We start from the raw sequence: 19,027 nt of genomic DNA, 5'->3' as shown, positions 1-19,027 counted from the left end.
AGCGGGAGGTGAGCGTCCCCTGCACTCAGCTCTGTGAGGCCGCAGCTCGGCGCTGTGCTCGGCGTTGGGCCCCTCGCTGCAATGCAGGCGTGGAGGCTGGGAGCGTGCAGAGAAGGGAACGGAGCTGTGAGGGGTCTGGAGCACAATGGGGTGCGATGGGGAGCGGCTGAGGGAGCTGGGGTTGTTCAGTGTGGAGAAGAGGAGCTCAGGGGAAACCTCACTGCTCTCTGCAGCTCCCTGACTGGGGGCTGTGGTGGGCTGGGGGTCGGCCTCTTCTCCTGGGGAAACAGCAAGAGGACGAGAGTTGCTCCAGGGGAGATTAAGGTTGGATATTAGGAGAAACTTCTCCAAAAGAGTGGTCATTGGAACAGCTGCACAGGGAGGTGGTAAAGTCCCTGGAAGTATTCAGGAAATGTGGAGACTGAGGGACACAGTCAGTGGGCAACATTGGTGGTAGGTGGACGGTTGGACCGGGTGATCTTCAAGGTCTTTTCCACCTTAATGATTCTATGATTTCCCAGGACATGGACTGAAAAGCTGAGAGCTCTGCTGTACATCAGTCCTTGGTTGCTGGAATTGCACACAGAGAATAACACAGGTACGTGTATTGAGCTGTAACACTTGTTATCCCACACAGAGCTCTGCCATTTCTGCACCCCCAGCAGCGCCGTGCTCTGCTCTGAGCGCAGCTCGGCATGCTGTGCAGCAGGGCAATGCTGGAGCAGAGCTGCTGGGAGAGACCACATAAACCACATAAACACATAAACCACATAAACCACATATGCCGCTGCTTTACACAAGCTTGTCCCCATCTCCTCGGAACACAACAGTGGGCTGAAGCAGTCACAGTCAATGTTAATTGGCAGCGTGGCTTCCATAGGAAAACCACTTCTTCAGGGTCTGGGAATGTCCCCTTTTGGGGCTGAGCACCAGCCCGAGGTAACACAGATACACTTCCCTCCATTGTTTCTTTTCCAACTGAATTCAGCTGAATAAAGTCTCCTGCGCAAGCTGCACTTGATGTTGCATCACTCGGCGTCCTTCTCCTCTCCAGCCCTTCCTCAGCTGCTCCACCCGAGGCAATGTCAGTGCGGCCATCCCGTGACACACGGCGCCGAGCACGCGGTGACAGCGGCGGGCAGTGGGACGGCATCACCCGGGGTTCTGCAAGCTGTCATTCACCCGGCACGGGGAATTATTTGTGGTGTTGATTTAAATGGCAAAGCACAGAGCAAACAGCATCACTGCTCCGAAGCTGAAATCTGCAGAGCCCAGGAGGGAGGCACCTCCAAAACAGCCCTAGCTTAGCAACGAGCTCTTTGTGCTGTGTGCGGCTTAACCGCGATAGCTTTTACTCTCTTTGATCTTCGGGGTGGCTTTATTCCCTGGATTTCCCAAGACAACGAACACACACTGCACCACAAGGCAGCGCTGCAGTCGCAGAACGCGAAATGGCGGCCTGCGACCCCCCGCCTCCCTGCGCGTAGCCACGCCCGCTCTTAGCGTAGCCACGCCCCTACTCTCCCTCCGTGTTGTCGTTACGTCAGCAGCGTGTTATCCATGGCAACACCGCAGACGCTGCGCAACCTGCGGCCTCCCGCCATGGCCGCGCTGGCCGACCCACAGCAGGAGGAAGAATTCCAGCGCTTCCTCCGCCGCGTGGACGACATCAGTGAGTGCGGCAGAGGGGGGGCGAAACGGCCGGGAGATGGAAGGGGGAATGAATGGAACACTCCTCGTCCACATCTTGCCTGTCGGGTCTCCCCAGGCCGCCTGGTGCAGGGCTTGAGCTCTGCGGACGCCGCTGTCCGGGACGGAGCGATCGCCGAGGCGGACCGGCGGCTCCGGGAGCGGCGGGGCAGCGAGCAGAGCGCGGCCGGGGTGGACAGGACGGTGATCAACACGAGCCATCCCGTACAGGTTTGTGCCCCGCTCCTGTGGCCCTGCCTTCTGCACGTGGTGCTCTTTCAACTCCTGCCAAGCAGAAAATCTCCAACGATGCGTAAGGGGAGCTCAAAGCCCACCCAGTGCCACCCCCGGCCGTGGGCAGGGCTGCCCCCCACCAGCTCAGGCTGCCCAGGGCCCCATCCCACCTGGCCTGGAGTGCCTGCAGGGATGGGGCACCCACAGCTCTCTGGGCAGCAGCGCCAGCGCCTCACTGCCCTGACCAAAGGATTGCTTCCTCACAGCTCACCCACATCTCCACTCCTTCACTTTAAAGCCATTCCTCTTTGTCCTGTCACTGTAACGCCATGTAGGAAGTCAATCCCCTGCTGCTTGTAAGCTCCCTTCTGGTGAAGGCGTACTTCACCACCTATTCCACTGCTGCTATGGATTCTACTGAATTATCCATATGCAAACTTACATGTGCTTTACTTCTCTTTTTTTTTTTTAGGATTCTGTGAACACAGAGGCAGTGCACACAGGTAAGGCAGTGCACACAGGTAAAGCGGTGCTCCCTGCAGCCCTCAGCACCCCTTCTGTCTGCAGTAGCAGTGGTGCACTGAGGACTACTCTTAGCTCACACAAGACCTTGTTCCACTGCCACTAAAGTGGAGGCAAACTCTTTGGACACATCTAGAAATGCATCTGTGGCTCATACCCGTGTGGCTGAGCATGTCCATTGGTGTAGCTTGATGCTGCATGTTAAAGGCTGTTCTTCTGGATTCAGAAAGAAAGAAATGCCTGTCTGGAGGTGAGCTGCTTTGTGGAAAGTACAATCCTAAGAGCTTAGATGTGTAATACGTTCCCATTCCAGTTTAATTTCCAAAGTGTTTCCTTCAGATTTTCTTACAATGTGGTGGATGCCCCATTCATGGAGACTTTCTAGGCAAAGCTGGATCAGGCAACTGGATCAGGCCCTGGGCAACCTGATGGGGTTGTGCATGTCCCTGGGCATTGCAGGGGAGTTGGACTAGATGGCCTCTAAAGGTCCCTTCCAACTCTAAGGATTCTATGATTCTTTGTAGAGAAATGGCTCAGATATACCTTGGAAATGACTTTTTTTCTTGTATGCAATTCAATTTTTAATCAAGTAAATTTTTCTTAATTAATTTTTCATAACAAAAATGCCACCAACTCTCCTCCTGCCTCCAAGAGGGCTTTCTGGCTGCTTTGGAGAAGGATGCAAAAGAACGAGCTGAACGAAGGAAGAGAAATGAACGTTTAGCAAATGGTAATCAGCAGGGGCTCAAGCAGCTGATGCCTTGGGGAGGTACCCAGCTGGTGTGCTTTGAGATGTGTCACTGCATGGGGACAAAACAAATGCCAAAGTGTTACTTGGAGTGTGTGCATATTGTTCTGCAGCTCTGAAGGAGAAGGGAAACGATGCCTTCAGGAAAGGGGACTACAGCACAGCTGCCCAGAGGTACACTGATGGCCTGCAGAAGCTGAAGGATGTGCCGGAGCTGTACACCAACAGAGCACAGGTCAGTGCAGGAGCTGCTGGCGTGCTGACCAGAATACTGCTCTCTGTGTTCTGTTAGTGGCACAAGGCCTGAAAAGGATGGTTCTGCTTCCTGTGGGAGTTTCACAAAAGGTGATGGGTGTTGCTTGACTCTGAGGCTTAGAAAAGGGACTTCTTTGGCTGTGTTTCAGGCCTACCTGAAGATGCATGAATATGGAAAAGCCATTGGTGACTGTGAGTGGGCGTTAAAGGTACGTTCAGTTCTGTGGTCAGGTCGAGTGTTTGTGTGCAGCTGTCAGTACAGAGATGGCATGCTAATGGCAGTGGGAATATGTTGCAGGGAGATATTTGAAGTTTCTAAACACTTTGTGTGAAATTCCTTTTTTAACAGTGCAATGCAAAATGCATCAAAGCCTATTTTCTAATGGGGAAAGCTCACCTGGCGCTTAAGCACTATGATGAGGTGAGTTGACTAATTCTTGTCTGCTAGACCATGCCTGTGATTTTGATGTGATGTTGTGGGTGAAGGGACTAATCTGTTGTCTTTTGCCTCAGACAGGCGTGTACATGGAGCTTGAAAGAGATTCTGTCCTCCTGCAAAGACAAATAATTTTAAAATCTAGTCTTCTTTCTACTTCTTGTGTCCTTTCTGATGGTTTGCTCAGGTGTGGCAACTGCACTGGCAGCCTGCAGGCAGAGAGGCAGCGCTGTGCACAGTGGCCGTGCTTTGTCTGGTGGGGATTTGTCGCCACTTGGCGACAAATGAGCAAAGTGTATTTTTACCTTTTTATCCTGAATTGCTCTGCTGCACAGAGCAATTAAACCGCATAGCAAAAAGAGGTGATTGTATGTCACCTCTGAAGGAGGAAAGCTCCCTGCATTTCGGGTTAACTGAACTGTTAAGGTGAAAGCTGCTAATGGGAGTGATAATGTTTCTTTTTCTTTCTGTGATGCTGAATGTCAAACAAAAGATTCAGTTCCACATTCATGTCTGAAGTCCTGATGGGAGCTGAAAACTGTTAAAATAATGGAACATCAAAGCTTTGGTTTGCTTCCTTCTGTAAATATTATTCCTCAGACTTTTACAGTTGTGTAGGCCAGGAACTGACAGCCAGGAGTGTTAGCACCTCCTCATTCCTCTTTGAACATAAGAGCCTGTTTCTTTTCTGAATTAAGTCCAGGCAGTGCTACCAGAAGCTCTTACAACTTGATCCCCAAAAGAAAATTTTATTTAAAGGTAAGGAGTGTCAGTTTTGCTACTCTTGTCTCTTGGTTTCTGATCAGAACGTTCTGTTAACTTACTTTGATTTCTTTTGCTTTCCAAGATTGCATGAATGAGGTTAACTTGGAGGAGAAAAGAATGCAAGAAGAAGACAGAGCGATGAAAGCATTTCAGTCCGGAAAACATGCAGCTCTGTCCATAAAAGATCTGCTGCAGAAACTCAATAGGCCAAACCAGAATATCTTCTACTATACGGGAGGGATCCAAGTTCTGATAGGAGCTGTGAAGGAGTGTGAGTGTTTGATGCAAAGCTTGTTTCCATGAGGGGTTGTAACCCACCCGGGTGGATGAATACAACAGCAGCAGTTTTTGAAAGACCAAAAGCCTCTGTTGAAAAAAACATATAACAAACGGTGTTTGCTATTTCAACGTTTATGTACAGTGGATGTTTCTTTTTCTTTTTCTTTTTTTTTAATAACCAATTCTGTAGCTGAGCTGTTGATACTTCCTAAGGACTTAGTCATGTCATAGAACCTTAGAACGGCTCAGGTTGGAGGGGAGCTCAAAGCCCACCCAGTGCCACCCCCGGCCGTGGGCAGGGCTGCCCCCCCACCAGCTCAGGCTGCCCAGGGCCCCATCCCACCTGGCCTGGAGTGCCTGCAGGGATGGGGCACCCACAGCTCTCTGGGCAGCAGCGCCAGCGCCTCACCGCCCTGACCAAAGGATTGCTTCCTCACAGCTCACCCACATCTGCCCTCTTGTAGCTTAAAACCATTCCTCCTTGTCTTGTCACTATAATTTAAGAGGTCTCAAATTACTTTTGAAAAGTTTGCAGTCCTCTGTTGGAGAATAATGATTTGCAGGACCAGTCTCCTGTTTAAATCCTCATAAAAACCCTTGAACATGAAGTCAGTCTTTCTCCACTGCACCAGGCATCAATTAGAGTGGTCTTCCACTTCAAAGCTGTTTCTGCTTCAAGTGCTCTTGAAGTTTTTCCCCTTTTCACATTGCAAACCTCCTTTCCCCAGAGCTGTTGATCCAGTGACCTTTTCCTTCAACGCTGTGTTGCAGCAGAGCAGGTGTCTGCCTTCGCCATGGTGCGTCAGCCAGATGGCTCACAGAGCTGACTTGTTTCTCTCTGCCTCTTTCCAGGCACTGAGCAAACTTTATTTAGAACAAACAATGGGTTCAGTATCATCAATGACAACGAGGTCATAAGACGGTAAGAGCTCTCCAGAAGAGAACAGAAGCACGTTACAGCATGAGGAAGTGACAGTGTTGTTTTCGAGAAACTCAATCGCCTCACGAAACGCAGATGAAATGATCACAAGATAATGAAATAACTGCTTGTGATGTCTGAATAGACTGACTTGTATCTGACCCAAACAAGTAGGGCTCTTTTGGATGCAGTGGACTCATGAGTTTCTGCTTCTGTCTCTGATCTCTTATTTCTGCACAGTTCCCCTATCTCTAATGGTGAGAGCAAGGCTGTAAAAGCTTACTGGAAGAGAACAGCTGATATAAAAGCATAGTTACCTGAAGTATGTCTGGCTGGACATCAATAAATGTCTCACCTCAGCTCTGCAAAAACTCTCCTCAACCTGTAAAATTGTTCAGTCCTGTAACTGAGGGGGGGATTCCCTCTGGGTCCTGTGTTCTCTGCTGCTGTGTGTTCAGGGCAGCCATTAGATGTTTTGGTAACCAAGAAACAAATCCAGTTCAATCGCTTTCTAAACTGTGTCCTATAAGGGATCTCTTGCCTAGTAGATCATAGACGCAAGCAAGATCCGCAGGGAAGATGTGATCTGAAAATTTTGCACAACTAAGTTTGTTTGGAACAGTGCGACCTGGTTGGAAAAGGGAAGAGCTGTTCTGCGTGCTTCCAGATTCGCACCACGCTCTCCCTCCCTGGCTCACCACAGTCAGTCAGTGCAGAACTGAACACATTACAGTGCTGCATACTGATTGTGGGTGGTCTGTGTGTGCTCAGGGCGGTTAGAATCAGCAAAACATCAGTCTGGCATTGGAGGAGGTCGTCTGGAAGGCACATCTGGTTAAACGCTGGTATTAGAGCTTATGAGCTTAAGTGTTTGTATGGCAGATCCTCATCGCTGTGAGGCTTTCCTGATGTCCCCAGCCAAAGAGCTAACCCTGTTTCATCTGCCCCGCGTTCCTTTTGCAAGCTAATGTTTTTCATTTAGGGGCTTCTGTGCAGGAAGAAAGAGCACTGCTGAAGTGGATCTGTGTGTTTCTCTTCTCTCCCTTTGGCAAGCTGTGTGCGCTGGGAATGGTAAAAATGTGATCAACATTAATCATTGTTCATGTTCTGTTAATATTGCACATACTGGGTCTAAAATTGTTGTTTGGCACAAGCAATCGCTTTCCCAGAGCACTTGGGTCTAGGCCTTGCTGTCAGCAAAGCTTTGTGAGGGTTGAAGCTATTCTGCTGAGCGCTGCTTCAGCACGGGGCTGAGTTTCCAGTCTGTTTCTGTGCCCATCTTATGTATGCTGAAGGGGCAGAAAGTCAATTCCCTGTGATTATTGCTGGCTCTTAAGATAACATCACGTTCGTTTTGTCTTTTTAAAGCAGTTCTACCTGTAAAAAGCAGGAGTGCTGTTAGAGAAGGGTGAATTCCTTTGGCATCGGCAGTAAGGGGTCGTTGGTTGGGTAGCTCATGCCTCTGTTTCCCTGAGGTTTGCAGGGAGGTCGGGAGCAGATTGAAGTGGTGAAGTGGTGCAGGCTGCCGTGGGGAAAAGAAGAGTGCTTGTGCCTGCACTTGTGTTCTCTTGTGTGTTGCTGGGTCCAGCTGATGCATGAGGAATTGTGTAGTTAGTGAGAGCAGGAGTGATGACGGGGATTGCATCGCCTGTGACATTGTACTTAGATTCCTCTTTTTGCAGAAGAAAATCAGCGGCTGCTGTTGACTCACCCTGATGTGAATGCACAGCTGTTGGAATTGCTGTGTTCTGGTGTGTTGGAGATCCAAAAGGAGACGCTGGCTCTAATTGCTCTCTATTCAGATAATGAGAATGGGAGGAGACTGTTGATTAGGCACCAGGACCTATCCAGGTAACAAATGCAACTATAATTTGGTAGAACTCCCTTTACCCTGGGCTTGCAGAGGTCCAAAGCTCGCTCCACTGGCACCAAGCAGAGCACCAGGTGGGTGACAGGCTTCTGAAAGGGGTGTCATGATGTTGAGACTTAGGCCAAGGTGAGCAGAAGTGGGAGTGAGGTGTAGGGAGACAGCAAACTTTTGCACTGGAGATGTCTGTGAAGCTAAGCAGCTAAGCTAAGGAGGTCCTCCTTTCTGAAGAGGTGTAACTTGGAAGCATAGTTATGCTTTTTAAACCAGTAAGGCTGTGTGCCTAGCACTCCAGTAAGAGCTGCCATCGTTGCCTCTTGGTATAGCTCATGCTTTCAAACAGCTGCTCTCTCCTCATCTGGCAGCTGGCATTTATGATGAGTCGGTGTTGCCAAGGCTCACTAAGTGGAGAAATAAAAAGCCTGTTACCTCATTGCTCTCGTCCTGCCATTTCCTTCTTAGAATGGTTTGGGTGGGAAGAGGTCTTTAAGGTCATCTAATTCCAACTCCCTGCTATAGGCAGGGACACCTCCCCCTGGACCGGGTTGCTCACAGCCCCATCCAGCCTGCCTTGAACACTTCCAGCGAGGGACTATTCACAGCCTCACTGGGTGACCTGTTCCAGTGTCTCACCAACATCACAGTAAAGAATTTCTTCCCAATATCTAGTCTAAATCTACCCTCTTCCAAGTTTCCCCAGTTAACCTGTGTTAACCAGAGCAGAAATTTTTAATGTGCTACTTTGCACTAAAAATTTAAACCAGTGGATGAACAGAACAGGTTCTCCACAGATGTGTACTTCACTGTGTTACATACAATGTTCATCCCAAGACCTGTAAAGCTTCTTGGTTAAAACACCCACTCACGCCCAAAAACTGTTGGGTTTGCTCAGCACGTCCTTCTAAACCACACAGTCATCACCAGTGATCTTCCCTGCAAATGTCTTTAATAATTAGGCCAAAGCTGACATGCAGTTTTTTTCTCTTTTTTTTGTTTATGACAGATGGCTGCAGATATTGGTGACGTTTGTCAACAGCACTGATGCCAGGGCTGGCAGTGCCATGAGTATTCTGTCGGATTTAATTCAAGAGGAAAAGTAACTTGCACTTTTTCCTTTTTTTTAATAAGTTACAATAGTATATACTAAGTGACCTTCTGATAGAGGCTGCCAGCCTTCTTTACTCATTTTACCTTCTCTATATGTTGCTGTTTTGTTGCTTATATCTGTTTGTTTGTCTGTTATTCTAAAGCTCTAAGTGTCCAAACATGGCTTTCTTTATCCTCACAGGTTCAAAGCACAGTGTCGCCTCACGTTTTCCACATCTGTTTTACCATTGTTCATCCAACTGCTGGTATGAAAGGTCTTAATTTCTGTGTTTCCAACATATTCTTCTATAACATGTCTCATGACAACTCCTTCCAGCATATAAAGGGGCTGTGAGAAGGGAGGGGACGGACTCTGCAGTGGGTCTGTGTGATGGGAGAAGGGGAGATGGCTTCAGACTACAAGAGGGGAGACTGAGGTGGAGCTGAGGAAGAAGGTTTGGCAGTGAGGGCGGTGAGGCGCTGGCACAGGTTGCCCAGAGAGGCGGTGGTGCCCCGTCCCTGCAGACAGCCAAGGTCAGGCTGGACGGGGCTGTGAGCACTGCTGAGCTGTGGGTGTCCCTGTGCGCTGCAGGGAGCGGCACCAGGCGGCCTTCAGCTCCCTTCCACCCAAACCATTCTGTGATTCTATGAAAGATCCTGAAATCTCAGTCAGAGAGATAGGAGCACCCGTATGTTGTAATTTGCTCTTAATGTGTTCTTCTACTCTTCTGTTTTTAGGCCTCAGCCAAGCAGGTGGACCAGGCAGCCCTCTCACGTTGCATTGGCATCATGGGGAACCTGTGTGCAGATGCAGCCATCCGAGTGCAGATGGCAGAGTGCAGTGAGTGCTGGCAAGCCTGCTTACAGCTGGTGGTAAGGAGGCTTGGTGGCTCCCTATAGCAGCATTTTCTGCCCTGCTGCCTCTGAAAATGGCACCTGTGTGATGTATTTGTGCCTCCCCCAGCAGCGCTGAACCTCTGAGTTGATCACACTTTTCTCTCCTTTGTGCACAGGATGGATGTGCTGATGTTGGCACACCCAGATATCGGGAGTGTGTGTTTGCAGTGCTGGGCCTCATGATGAACTTACTGCTTGAATCAAACTCCGTCATCCAGGTAAATGAGACCAGAGATGTTCTTTGGTAGCTTTCTTCCTGTGATCACTTTCTTGGTGATACAAAATTCTGTGAGCAGTTTGAGCACCTTCCTCCCTTGTTACTGTAAATGGGCCCCATGAACGTTCTGTAGCTAAATGGGAACATTTTGATAGAGTGAGAGAGGGAATGGCTACAGAACAGCACGAGCCTCACAGTCTGTACCAGGAGAGGAGCACAGCTATGCTGTGTGGATGTAGAGCCTTCTTTCACAACAAACGTGCTGAGATGCTCCTAAGGCTCCAACATCAGATTTTGCTGGTGTTTGGTTAATTGTTAATTTTTGTTGGTGTTTAAGGTTACCAGTCGGGGTCTTTGGCAGTTCAAGTAAGCTAAAAAGCAGAAGAATGTAAGAAATGTCCATTAACACCACCCTGTGTAAGCATCTAAATGTGCTGCTGAGGGACGGGGGTTATGGTGGTAGGTGGATGGTTGGATGAGGTGATCCTGGAGGGCTTTTCCAACCATAACTATTCTATGATTCACCCACAGACACACAGTTTTGACAAAAATGCAGCGTAAGGCATAGATGGCTCCATGCCATCGTGTTGCAAATGGTTTGTTTTGCATCAGTCTCCAATTGTGGAATGTTCTTAGGTGCTTGGCACATCTCAAAACTACTTTAAAGTAAAGAAACATTAAAAAAGAACAACTGCTGAAGAGTTATTAATTGGGGCCATGTGTGCCCCCATCTCCATTTGTAACATAGAGCAATTTGTTACATTCAAGCATTTCTGCTTGAATGCTTTGTGGCAGTCAGCTGTTCCTGAGCTCTTGGCTTTGTTTTGCAGTGCCTTGCTTTGGACATAAGTGGCAGATGCATGTCCCTGCTCAGGGATCAGGATGGAAGAACTGTGACAGTAAGTAGACATGTCTGCAGTAAGAAAAGATCACATTGCTCAGTCAGACCTGAACACTGCAGTGCCAAATCCTGACCTGTGCAAGCTTTGCGGAAGCCTTTCTGTTAGGCTTTGAAGCCGAAAACAAATGGTGAATATTAGTAGAAGCAACAACAAAAAATAACATGGCCCTTGGATTATTTATATTCTGGTTGATGAAAGAGATGTTCAGTGTTTTCTTGAAACCTACAAAGTAGAAGCCTGCATAAATCGTTTCATCCTTTGGATGGTTTTCAGTGCAAAGCATTAAATCAATCTGGAAGCAAAGGAGCAAGAACAGTTTGGGTGTTTAACAGCTGTTCCTTTTTATAGTTCCTGTTGTGAATCATTCCTAGGACATTGTACCCCTACTAATGGTGTGTAACTCCCACATATAGTAATTATTCAAGGCAAATGGGTGGAAGCAGATGTGGTCTCAGCTGGGAGTCTCTTCACCTCTCTGAACTCACATGAGCTGTTCTGATCTGTTTTATGTGCAATTAGAGGCTCAAGTTGTCACTGGTGCTATTTGTTTCAAAAAATAAGTGTGCAGAGTGTCCTTGATCATACTTTGGTATCACCCCCCTGTATTGGAATCTTTAGAAGCTGTGCTGAGCTCACTTTCCAGTAAGCAACAAAAAAAGCTGCGTCCTAAAGATGTTCTTCATTATATTTCTGTAAACTTCTCCTTTTGTCATTTCAGTGACTTCGGGTTTGTTCTGCCATCTGGAAAACCAAAATAATTTGAAAACTCTTTAAATAAATTTGTCTGTACAAATAAATGTTGGGCATTTTTTTCTTTTCTTCCACACTTTTCTTACTCAGAGAGCCATTGGAGTGCTGAGTCGCATCCTGGCAGCATCCCCACTGGCAGTAGAAGAAGCAGTGAAAGGAGGAGTGGTGAAGAAAATGATCAAATTCTTGAAGGTAAAGTAATTCCACTGATTTCACTTTGTTTTTCCTTTCGAAGTCCCTAAAGAAAACCTAAATTGCCCCTGCATTCAGCCTCCTTTCCCAAGGAGAAAGACCTGTGCAGTCACTCTGCATGTGTTTGCATCCATTCCATCAGAGTGCTGGGGCTCTCTAGCACAATTTCAACAAGTCTGGAGCATAACTGCAGCCTTGTAGTCTGTATCCCAAATTTCTGAGTTGTTTCTCCGTGTGCCAAATGCCCCTACAGCTCTACTTGTGGAGATCTGCAAATGCAGGAATCCACTACTGCAGGCTCCATTGCAGGATTAAAGCTTAAGATGGGGTGATAAAATCTGGACCACTGAAAGGCAATGGAGCCCTTTGCCCTGATGACCAGTGAGTGCTGAATCAGGCCAGGAGGAATATATCCCCTGTCTGTAGGCACTGCTTGGCTGTGTATCTGTGCACTGATGGAGTTTGTATCCACGCAGCCTTGTGCAGATGCCAGACTTGCTGTCCTGCAGATTGGAGCAGCCTAAACAAAAGACTGTAACAGTCTAACTCCTGTAATTAGCAAGCACCAGAGCTGTTGGAAGGAAACTGGGCTCCAGAGATTGAGATAATTCTGTATGTGTGCTGCTGGCAGGGAAGAATGGTTTCTATTCTATTTTTCAATCTCTGTCCATTCTGAGGTCTTTATTTGGGATATGATCTTAGGCATAGTGAACAACTGTATCTGTGGTACCTAAAATGTTTTGTAACCTTAAGTTGGGGCATGGACTGTATGCTTATTAGTTTACACTTTATTCTAATCCAAATCTAGGCTGGAGGACAGACCACATCCAGTTACGCTATAAGGACTCTTTCCATCTGCACAAGAAGCAGCAGACAAGCCCAGGAAGAGGTGGTAAAGTCAGATAAGAGTAAGTGACAGCTTCACTAATTAGAGAGAGAATGCAAGAATCTCAGCATTGCTCACCTACTTTCCTCCCTTCTAGGACAGAGATCTACACTTGTTTTACTCTTGCAAGACTTCTGTCATGTTTTCTAAGAAATCCTTAACGAGCCTTAGTTTGTGTGGATGCAAACGTGCATCAAATAGAAAACTTGGGTTAGAGAAACTGCCCTTTACATTCATAAAATGGTTTGAAATACTTTTTTGGGAGGGCAGAAATCTCTGAAAATTCTGGAAATGCAACCCAATTTCTGTTACAATTCAGAAGTTGGTGGCCAAAAGATGAAGCTGTGTTTAGACAGCTGAATTCCAGAGGTCGGGGTTGCTTACAGGTTCCTTCAAATTCTGTGGACATTTGGTCTTATATTAATATATGATGGTCTCATATTAATAAAACAAATAATAATAATAAATAATATTTGGTCTCCTATTAATATACTAATAGGAAATGGGTGAGGAGGTGGATTGCCAGTATCAGACTGGTGGGTGTCTCGGGGTATTTTTGAGTTATTAATGTTTGCTCCGGTTGTGTGGTATAACACTACTTAGATTGCTTTAAAACCCAGATTCAATTAGTGCTTATGTAATTACCACAGAGAATACTTAAGTGTGATCTAAATAGTTGAACCTGTCAAGAAATTGTCAGCTCATGTAGCTCTGCTTGAACCCAAAGGATTTTCACTCATTAAAAGCCTCTCAGAGCATCATCTTCCTTTTGTACACCCAAATTAGTTTCACTGTCATCTGCAGATGAAGCTTCCGTTTCCTCAGATAGCAAGAGCAATTCTCATTGTTTTCACCAAAATTCTGGATATTCACCTTGTGAAAAGTCACTATTTCTGTCATCATTTTGCTAACACAGACTTAGCTCTGCTGCTAGGAGATTCATTCCTGTTGGAACTGAGCTGTAAAACCCATCACAGTGCGAGATCTCTTAGTCAGCAAGCAGCAACGGCGGCGCGTTCAGATTCAGGGGAATGTGTAACAAATGGAGCAACACAAAGTCTGTACTGAAGAACCTCTTGGTGTGCAGATGTGTTTTGCTGGGACAGATGTGTTCACAGGTGAAGAGGAGAAAGCACATGGCACCCTGAGCCTGGAGAAGCAATGCTTTTGCTCTCCCAGGTTTTCTAGGAAAATATTTCCCCATGGAACAGTGTTGGGGGTTCTGCACTATTGCTTAGATAAAAGCAGCAGAAGATATTGTTCATTGCAGGGCAGTTGGACTAGATGACTTCTAAGGGTACCTTCCATGCCAAAGGATTCTATGATATCAGTGCTATTTGAACAAGTCTGGGCTCACTGTATACGTGAAATCTTTCTTGTTCACAGAGTTCAGCGTACTGCTGAAGCTCCTGGACTCAGAAAATGAAATGATTGTGGGAAATGCTGCTTTCTGCCTTGGTCAGTGCCTCGTTGTTCCTGGAGCAGCAACATCCTTACTGAATTCCAACGTTGTGATGGCTCTGTTGAAACACGCTGGTGGTGATGCTGCAAGAACTTCAGTGCAGGAGAATGCAGCAATTGCTCTGGGGAAGCTGTGTGTTGCAGAACCAAGGTATTGCAAAAAAAAAACCACAAAACCACACCAAAACCAGTGGAAACAAAACGCTGCTGTTCTCCTGCACCATCCAGATTTTACTTGTTGGTAATTGTTGGAAAACTGACATGTGAACCTATATGGGAACTGGGACATGGTAGGGGGAGGAAAATGAGGAATCCAGTAACACCAAACCAGTGTGGTCAATTCCACACAGAGAGGCAGCAGTACGGGGCAGATGAGCAGCTTGTTTAAGTGTTCTATGACATGCCACTCTTCCTCTAGTTGGAGTTCCCATTTGCTATACTGTCTGCCCCATCCTGCTTTAGGATTTTTTGTTTCTCATTCCTATTGCTTGCAGGAGCTCATTTTGCATTGTTTCACGTTACTTGTGCTGGAAGAATGGACAGAGGAAGAGTGATCAGTTAAGCTTGTAGAGGTCAGAAATGAAAGCACAACAAAAGTATAAATGTCAACACAGAATGTCTGTGCTGCTGCCTGCCAAGAGCGAGATGAGCCCCAGCTGGCTGCATGCTGCCAGGTGGACACAGAGCTGTGTTCTTATTAGGAGAACTGAGTTCCAGTACCAGTGTTTCTGTACCTCCTGAGCCACTGCAGAAAACAACGGGTAATGCAGAGGGTAATGGTGAAGTTCCAGAAGTGCTTTGTGTTCCTTGGAGCTCCCAAATGAGCAAGAAAGGATCTGCTCTGAGTTCTGCAAAACACTGCAGAGATGTGAGAACCTTATTAGGAGTGTCGCCTATATGAACAGTTGTCAAGTATCATTTGGAACTCTGGCTTTCCTTTTCATGGGGAATAGCCATGTAGAAACCTTCTGTCGTGTTACTTTGGAGTTAAGGTGTTCAGTGACCTTGATGGTTTCGTTGGGGGCGTAGCAGAGCAGTGGGAGCTTAAGAATCCTGTAGTCAGTCACTCCCCATCCTCTCAGCAACCTCTCCCTTTGTCTTTTCAGGCATATTTGTCAACTGCGGGAGCTCAATGGCATGGCCATCCTCAACTCCTCTATGAAATATGTGCACAGCTCCTGACGTCCCCCAGAGGGCTTTGATAAATGCTGTTCATATCCCTTACTGTTCCATGTTTTCTTCTTTTCTTAATAAAGCTCATTCAAAGCAGATAACCTTTTCAATCGCTTTCAAGTGTTTGCTCATACATTGAAGCCAGAGAAATGATATCAACATAAAGATCAGGAGAAAGAAGGTAATTTATTATCTAGGCTAACAACTGAAAATAACAACTTCTGCTCTGCTCATATTCACTTCAGTAAATGATGCTGCCCTTTCCTGGGGCCAAGTCTCTTGTTGCTTCATCATCAACCAAAGGGTCACCTGCCTTGTGGTGTGAGTCAGTGCCCAGAGCTTAGAAGAAAACAGAAACAATCCTTCATCTCCTGGGGGCTACTTTATGCTTTGATATTGCATGTGTGATCTCACCTGCTTAAATACATTGATTTTAGCATACTAATTTACTGAGCTGTGGGTCTTAGTGATAACTTATGGTAATGAGGTTAACGAATGAATTAGGGTCTCATTTAGCAGCATTACTTTTGTAAATTTGGTCGAATCCCTTTGGCCTTTATATTTGAGTGGAGTAAGAACAGCTGATGACCTGCTTGATCCTAAGGACTTTCTCGTGGCCTCTTGTGTTCATCTCTAATTGTTAGGAGACCATAACACAAATGGTTCATCCTTTCCTGTCTGTGTTTTCTGGAGAGGTCAATAACGAATTAAGAGCAGTGCCAAGTTAAGTGTGACCTGCAAAGAAAGGCAGTAACACATTGCTCTTCTTAAGTGTCCTTCCAAAAAGACATTTTAAATCATATAAAGAGGAGTTTAGTCTGAAGAACTGTCTTTCTGCACTGAAGTGTAGCAGTTTTATTGCTGAAGTTCATTGCCTGCTATAAAACAGTGCTTTAGCATGAAGGCAAAGCACCAAAAGTGTGCTTTAATCATCCATGAATCAAAGCCCCTCAGCTTTAGTGGATGTCTTCAATGCTTCTGAAAGGTTATCCGTAGCAGATTCTTCATGGTGAGCAGCAGTAGCACTGCTGGTTAAAGGCTATCAAATTTAACAAATGTTCTCTATGAAAATAAACAGGTGAACCTACATCCAAATCTTAAGTAAAATCTTGCAGAACTTCACCCAAACAAGGACGTGACCATGAATGCAGTTCTTTTTGGCCTTAGTTCTGAGCATGGAAACCAAGAGATGTATTATGTTTATGGCGAAGCATGGTCAGTTGTGTTTGACTTTGAAATGGCTTTTCCAGCTGCTTCCATGACACTCGTGATGGTCTGTGTACCTAATCTCATCCCTTTAGAACAGTAGCCTATAATTTGTGTATCATCTCTTTTTTGATATCGTCTTCCTTTCAGAACAGCAGCTGGATCTTCTCACTTTAGAAGGAAGAAACCCTCTTGCCCCTGCTTTTCTTCCCTGGAAGTGAAAAGCATCTGATCAATAATCTCACTGTGTTTTATAAATCCCTACCAGTAAATTGCACCCAGCCAAGGCAAATAGGTAACAAATATTTGACACCTTTCTATAGCAATCATGTCCAAATAAGCAGTACTGCACTTCAAGCTTGGCAAATGCCAACAATGTCTTACCAAAAAAACCCAAAACATTAGTTCATTAGTGTTCCAGGACTGGCTGCCCCAGATGCCAGTCAAGATACGTGCCTTTCCCAAACAGCCGTGGCAGTGGGAAGGAGGTGACCTTGGTGAGCGATGGGGCACAGATCAGGACTATCTGCTGGGCTGTGCTTCATCAGCCTGCAGCAGGACAGATAATGCCTTATTGTTGGTTTCCCTCAAGAGCGATCGCCTCTTCCTTGGTGTCTCTTACAGTGCTCTTCTGAGCTGTTGTTGTTCTGCTTATCTGAATGTTGCTCATTTTTTAGATGCGATTTCCACTACGCTCACGACATTCACGGCTATGTAATAATGTTCTCTCTTATCTCCTCAGCCTGCATTGTTCCAAATTTCCTGTCTCCCAGAGTTGCTTTTGCTTCTGTATGTGTGTGGGTGCCTGGTGCCACCTGTGTGATGCTGCTCTCCAGCTCCAGGTGAATGTTTGCAAGGACAGGAGGGCTTACTGTTAAAGGAAATAAGGATGCACAGGATTGCCAAACAAGGCCATAGCCTTCTCTTCTGTTATTATGTGAGTTTAAATTGTATCATAATCATAGAATGGCTCAGGTCGGAGGGCAGCTCAAAGCCCACCCAGTGCCACCCCCGGCCGTGGGCAGGGCTGCCCCCCACCAGCTCAGGCTGCCCAGGGCCCCATCCCACCTGGCCTGGAGTGCCTGCAGGGATGGGGCACCCACAGCTCTCTGGGCAGCAGCGCCAGCGCCTCACCGCCCTGACCAAAGGATTGCTTCCTCACAGCTCACCCACATCTCCACTCTTTTAACTTAAAGCCATTCCCCCTGGAATATCCCTCTGGATGGCGTCCCTTCCTGCTGTTGTGTCCGCTGCACCACTCAGCTCGGTGCCATCAGCAAACTGCTGAGGCTGCACTCCATCCTATCTCTATCACTATATATCACTCCATCCTATCGTCTGTCGCTGATGGAGATGCTGAAGAGCTCCGGTCCCAAGATGGACCCCTGGGGGACACCACTCATCACCGGCCTCCACCTGGACATGGAGCCATTGACAGCAGCCCTCTGGCTGCGACCATCCAACCAATTCCTTATCCTCCAAATAGCCCAGCCTTCCAATCCATCTCTCTCCACTTTGGAGATAAGGATGTGGTATGGGACCACGTCCAAGGCCTTGCACAACTCCAGGCAGATGACATCAGCTGCTGGCTCAGACTGCTCTGGTCTGGACAGAGTTAGCATAGTGCTGGGATCCACTTCCATTGATCTGAGCCTCAGCTCTGTAACTGGGGCACAAACCCTGGTGTGGCTCTGCAGACCTGGAGCACTGACAGAAGCAGAACTGTGGCCTCCTTCCTGCCACTGAACACATCTAGGGGGTCTCTTGGGGAGAAAGGCTGTTATTTGGGCTCACAGGGCTGGGCAGCTTGCTTTATGAGGATCCTCCAGCTGAAACCCAGGCTCATCCATTTGCGTGTGGCTCACAGATATTGTCAAAAGCTTTGGATCTTTGCTCAGGTAGCACATTGAACTTTTCTTCCGAATAGAAGTGCTGCCCTGCACACTGCCTCTCACACTCACAGTCAGTTTTTCTGTCATGCACGTGAGCACAGTATCTTCTTTTGTTAAAAATCAGTTGATTCCCATTGGTCCAGGCTTCAGAATCTTTCTTTTGTTGTTGTTTTTTTTTTTTCTTTTGGGACCAAGATTATTGGTTGTGGCCTGACCTAAACTCTTATAAAGTAACCCAATACTCTGCCCCTCCAGAACAAACACAGCCAATGCTCTCTGCTGAGAGGCAGCGATGGCTGCTTAGCAAGTTGCCTCCTCTGAACACATGCTATTGGGTTGACTCAGGAGCTGCTTTGCAAAATGCAGGACCTGCTTCCCATTTTTGTTCTGATCGCATCGGAGCTGCTGGATCTCTCTGGTGAGTGATGCATTCTGTCCCCATGGCATTTGCCTTCTTTCTGCCTTCTTTCCAGTTCTGGGTGTGGTTCTCAGGTGTGTGGTGAGGAGATGAGTGAGCACAGCCTTCTTTGGGAACAGCTGTCTGGCCAAATACTATGGACAGTGTGAAAGCAAATCGAGTTTGTAATGCTGCTGTGTCTCAAGCAAGGGCTTCCTAGGGCTGCTGCCACTCACTGCAAAGTCTCATCCCCA

At 47.0% G+C, this 19,027-nt stretch overlaps 1 protein-coding gene across 2 annotated transcripts; it reads left to right on the top strand.

Moving 5' to 3' along the window:
* The first annotated feature begins 1,560 nt into the window (after positions 1–1,560).
* Positions 1,561–15,374, top strand: TTC12 (tetratricopeptide repeat domain 12). Of its 2 annotated transcripts, XM_042832139.1 has the most exons (21): positions 1,561–1,672; positions 1,769–1,920; positions 2,396–2,426; positions 3,098–3,175; positions 3,307–3,428; positions 3,598–3,657; positions 3,798–3,869; positions 4,583–4,643; positions 4,732–4,920; positions 5,781–5,850; positions 6,830–6,918; positions 7,530–7,698; positions 8,718–8,810; positions 9,003–9,066; positions 9,539–9,673; positions 9,814–9,915; positions 10,745–10,813; positions 11,657–11,758; positions 12,567–12,666; positions 14,031–14,256; positions 15,212–15,374. In XM_042832139.1, exons 1-21 carry the CDS (start codon positions 1,561–1,563, stop codon positions 15,285–15,287), a joined length of 2,172 nt encoding a protein of 723 aa, XP_042688073.1. In that variant the 3' UTR covers positions 15,288–15,374. The 2 variants fall into 2 exon arrangements, with proteins under 2 accessions (XP_042688073.1, XP_042688074.1); XM_042832140.1 differs by lacking the exon at positions 1,561–1,672 and having other exon boundaries at positions 1,854–1,920; positions 2,396–2,695.
* Positions 15,375–19,027: the final 3,653 nt, after the last annotated feature.

Source organism: Centrocercus urophasianus, unplaced genomic scaffold (assembly GCF_019232065.1).
Source record: "Centrocercus urophasianus isolate 14NV4802_14NV808 unplaced genomic scaffold, USGS_Curo_1.0 seq_37, whole genome shotgun sequence".
Taxonomy (NCBI): Eukaryota; Metazoa; Chordata; class Aves; order Galliformes; family Phasianidae; genus Centrocercus; species Centrocercus urophasianus.
This window is presented reverse-complemented; position numbering and strand designations above follow the sequence as displayed.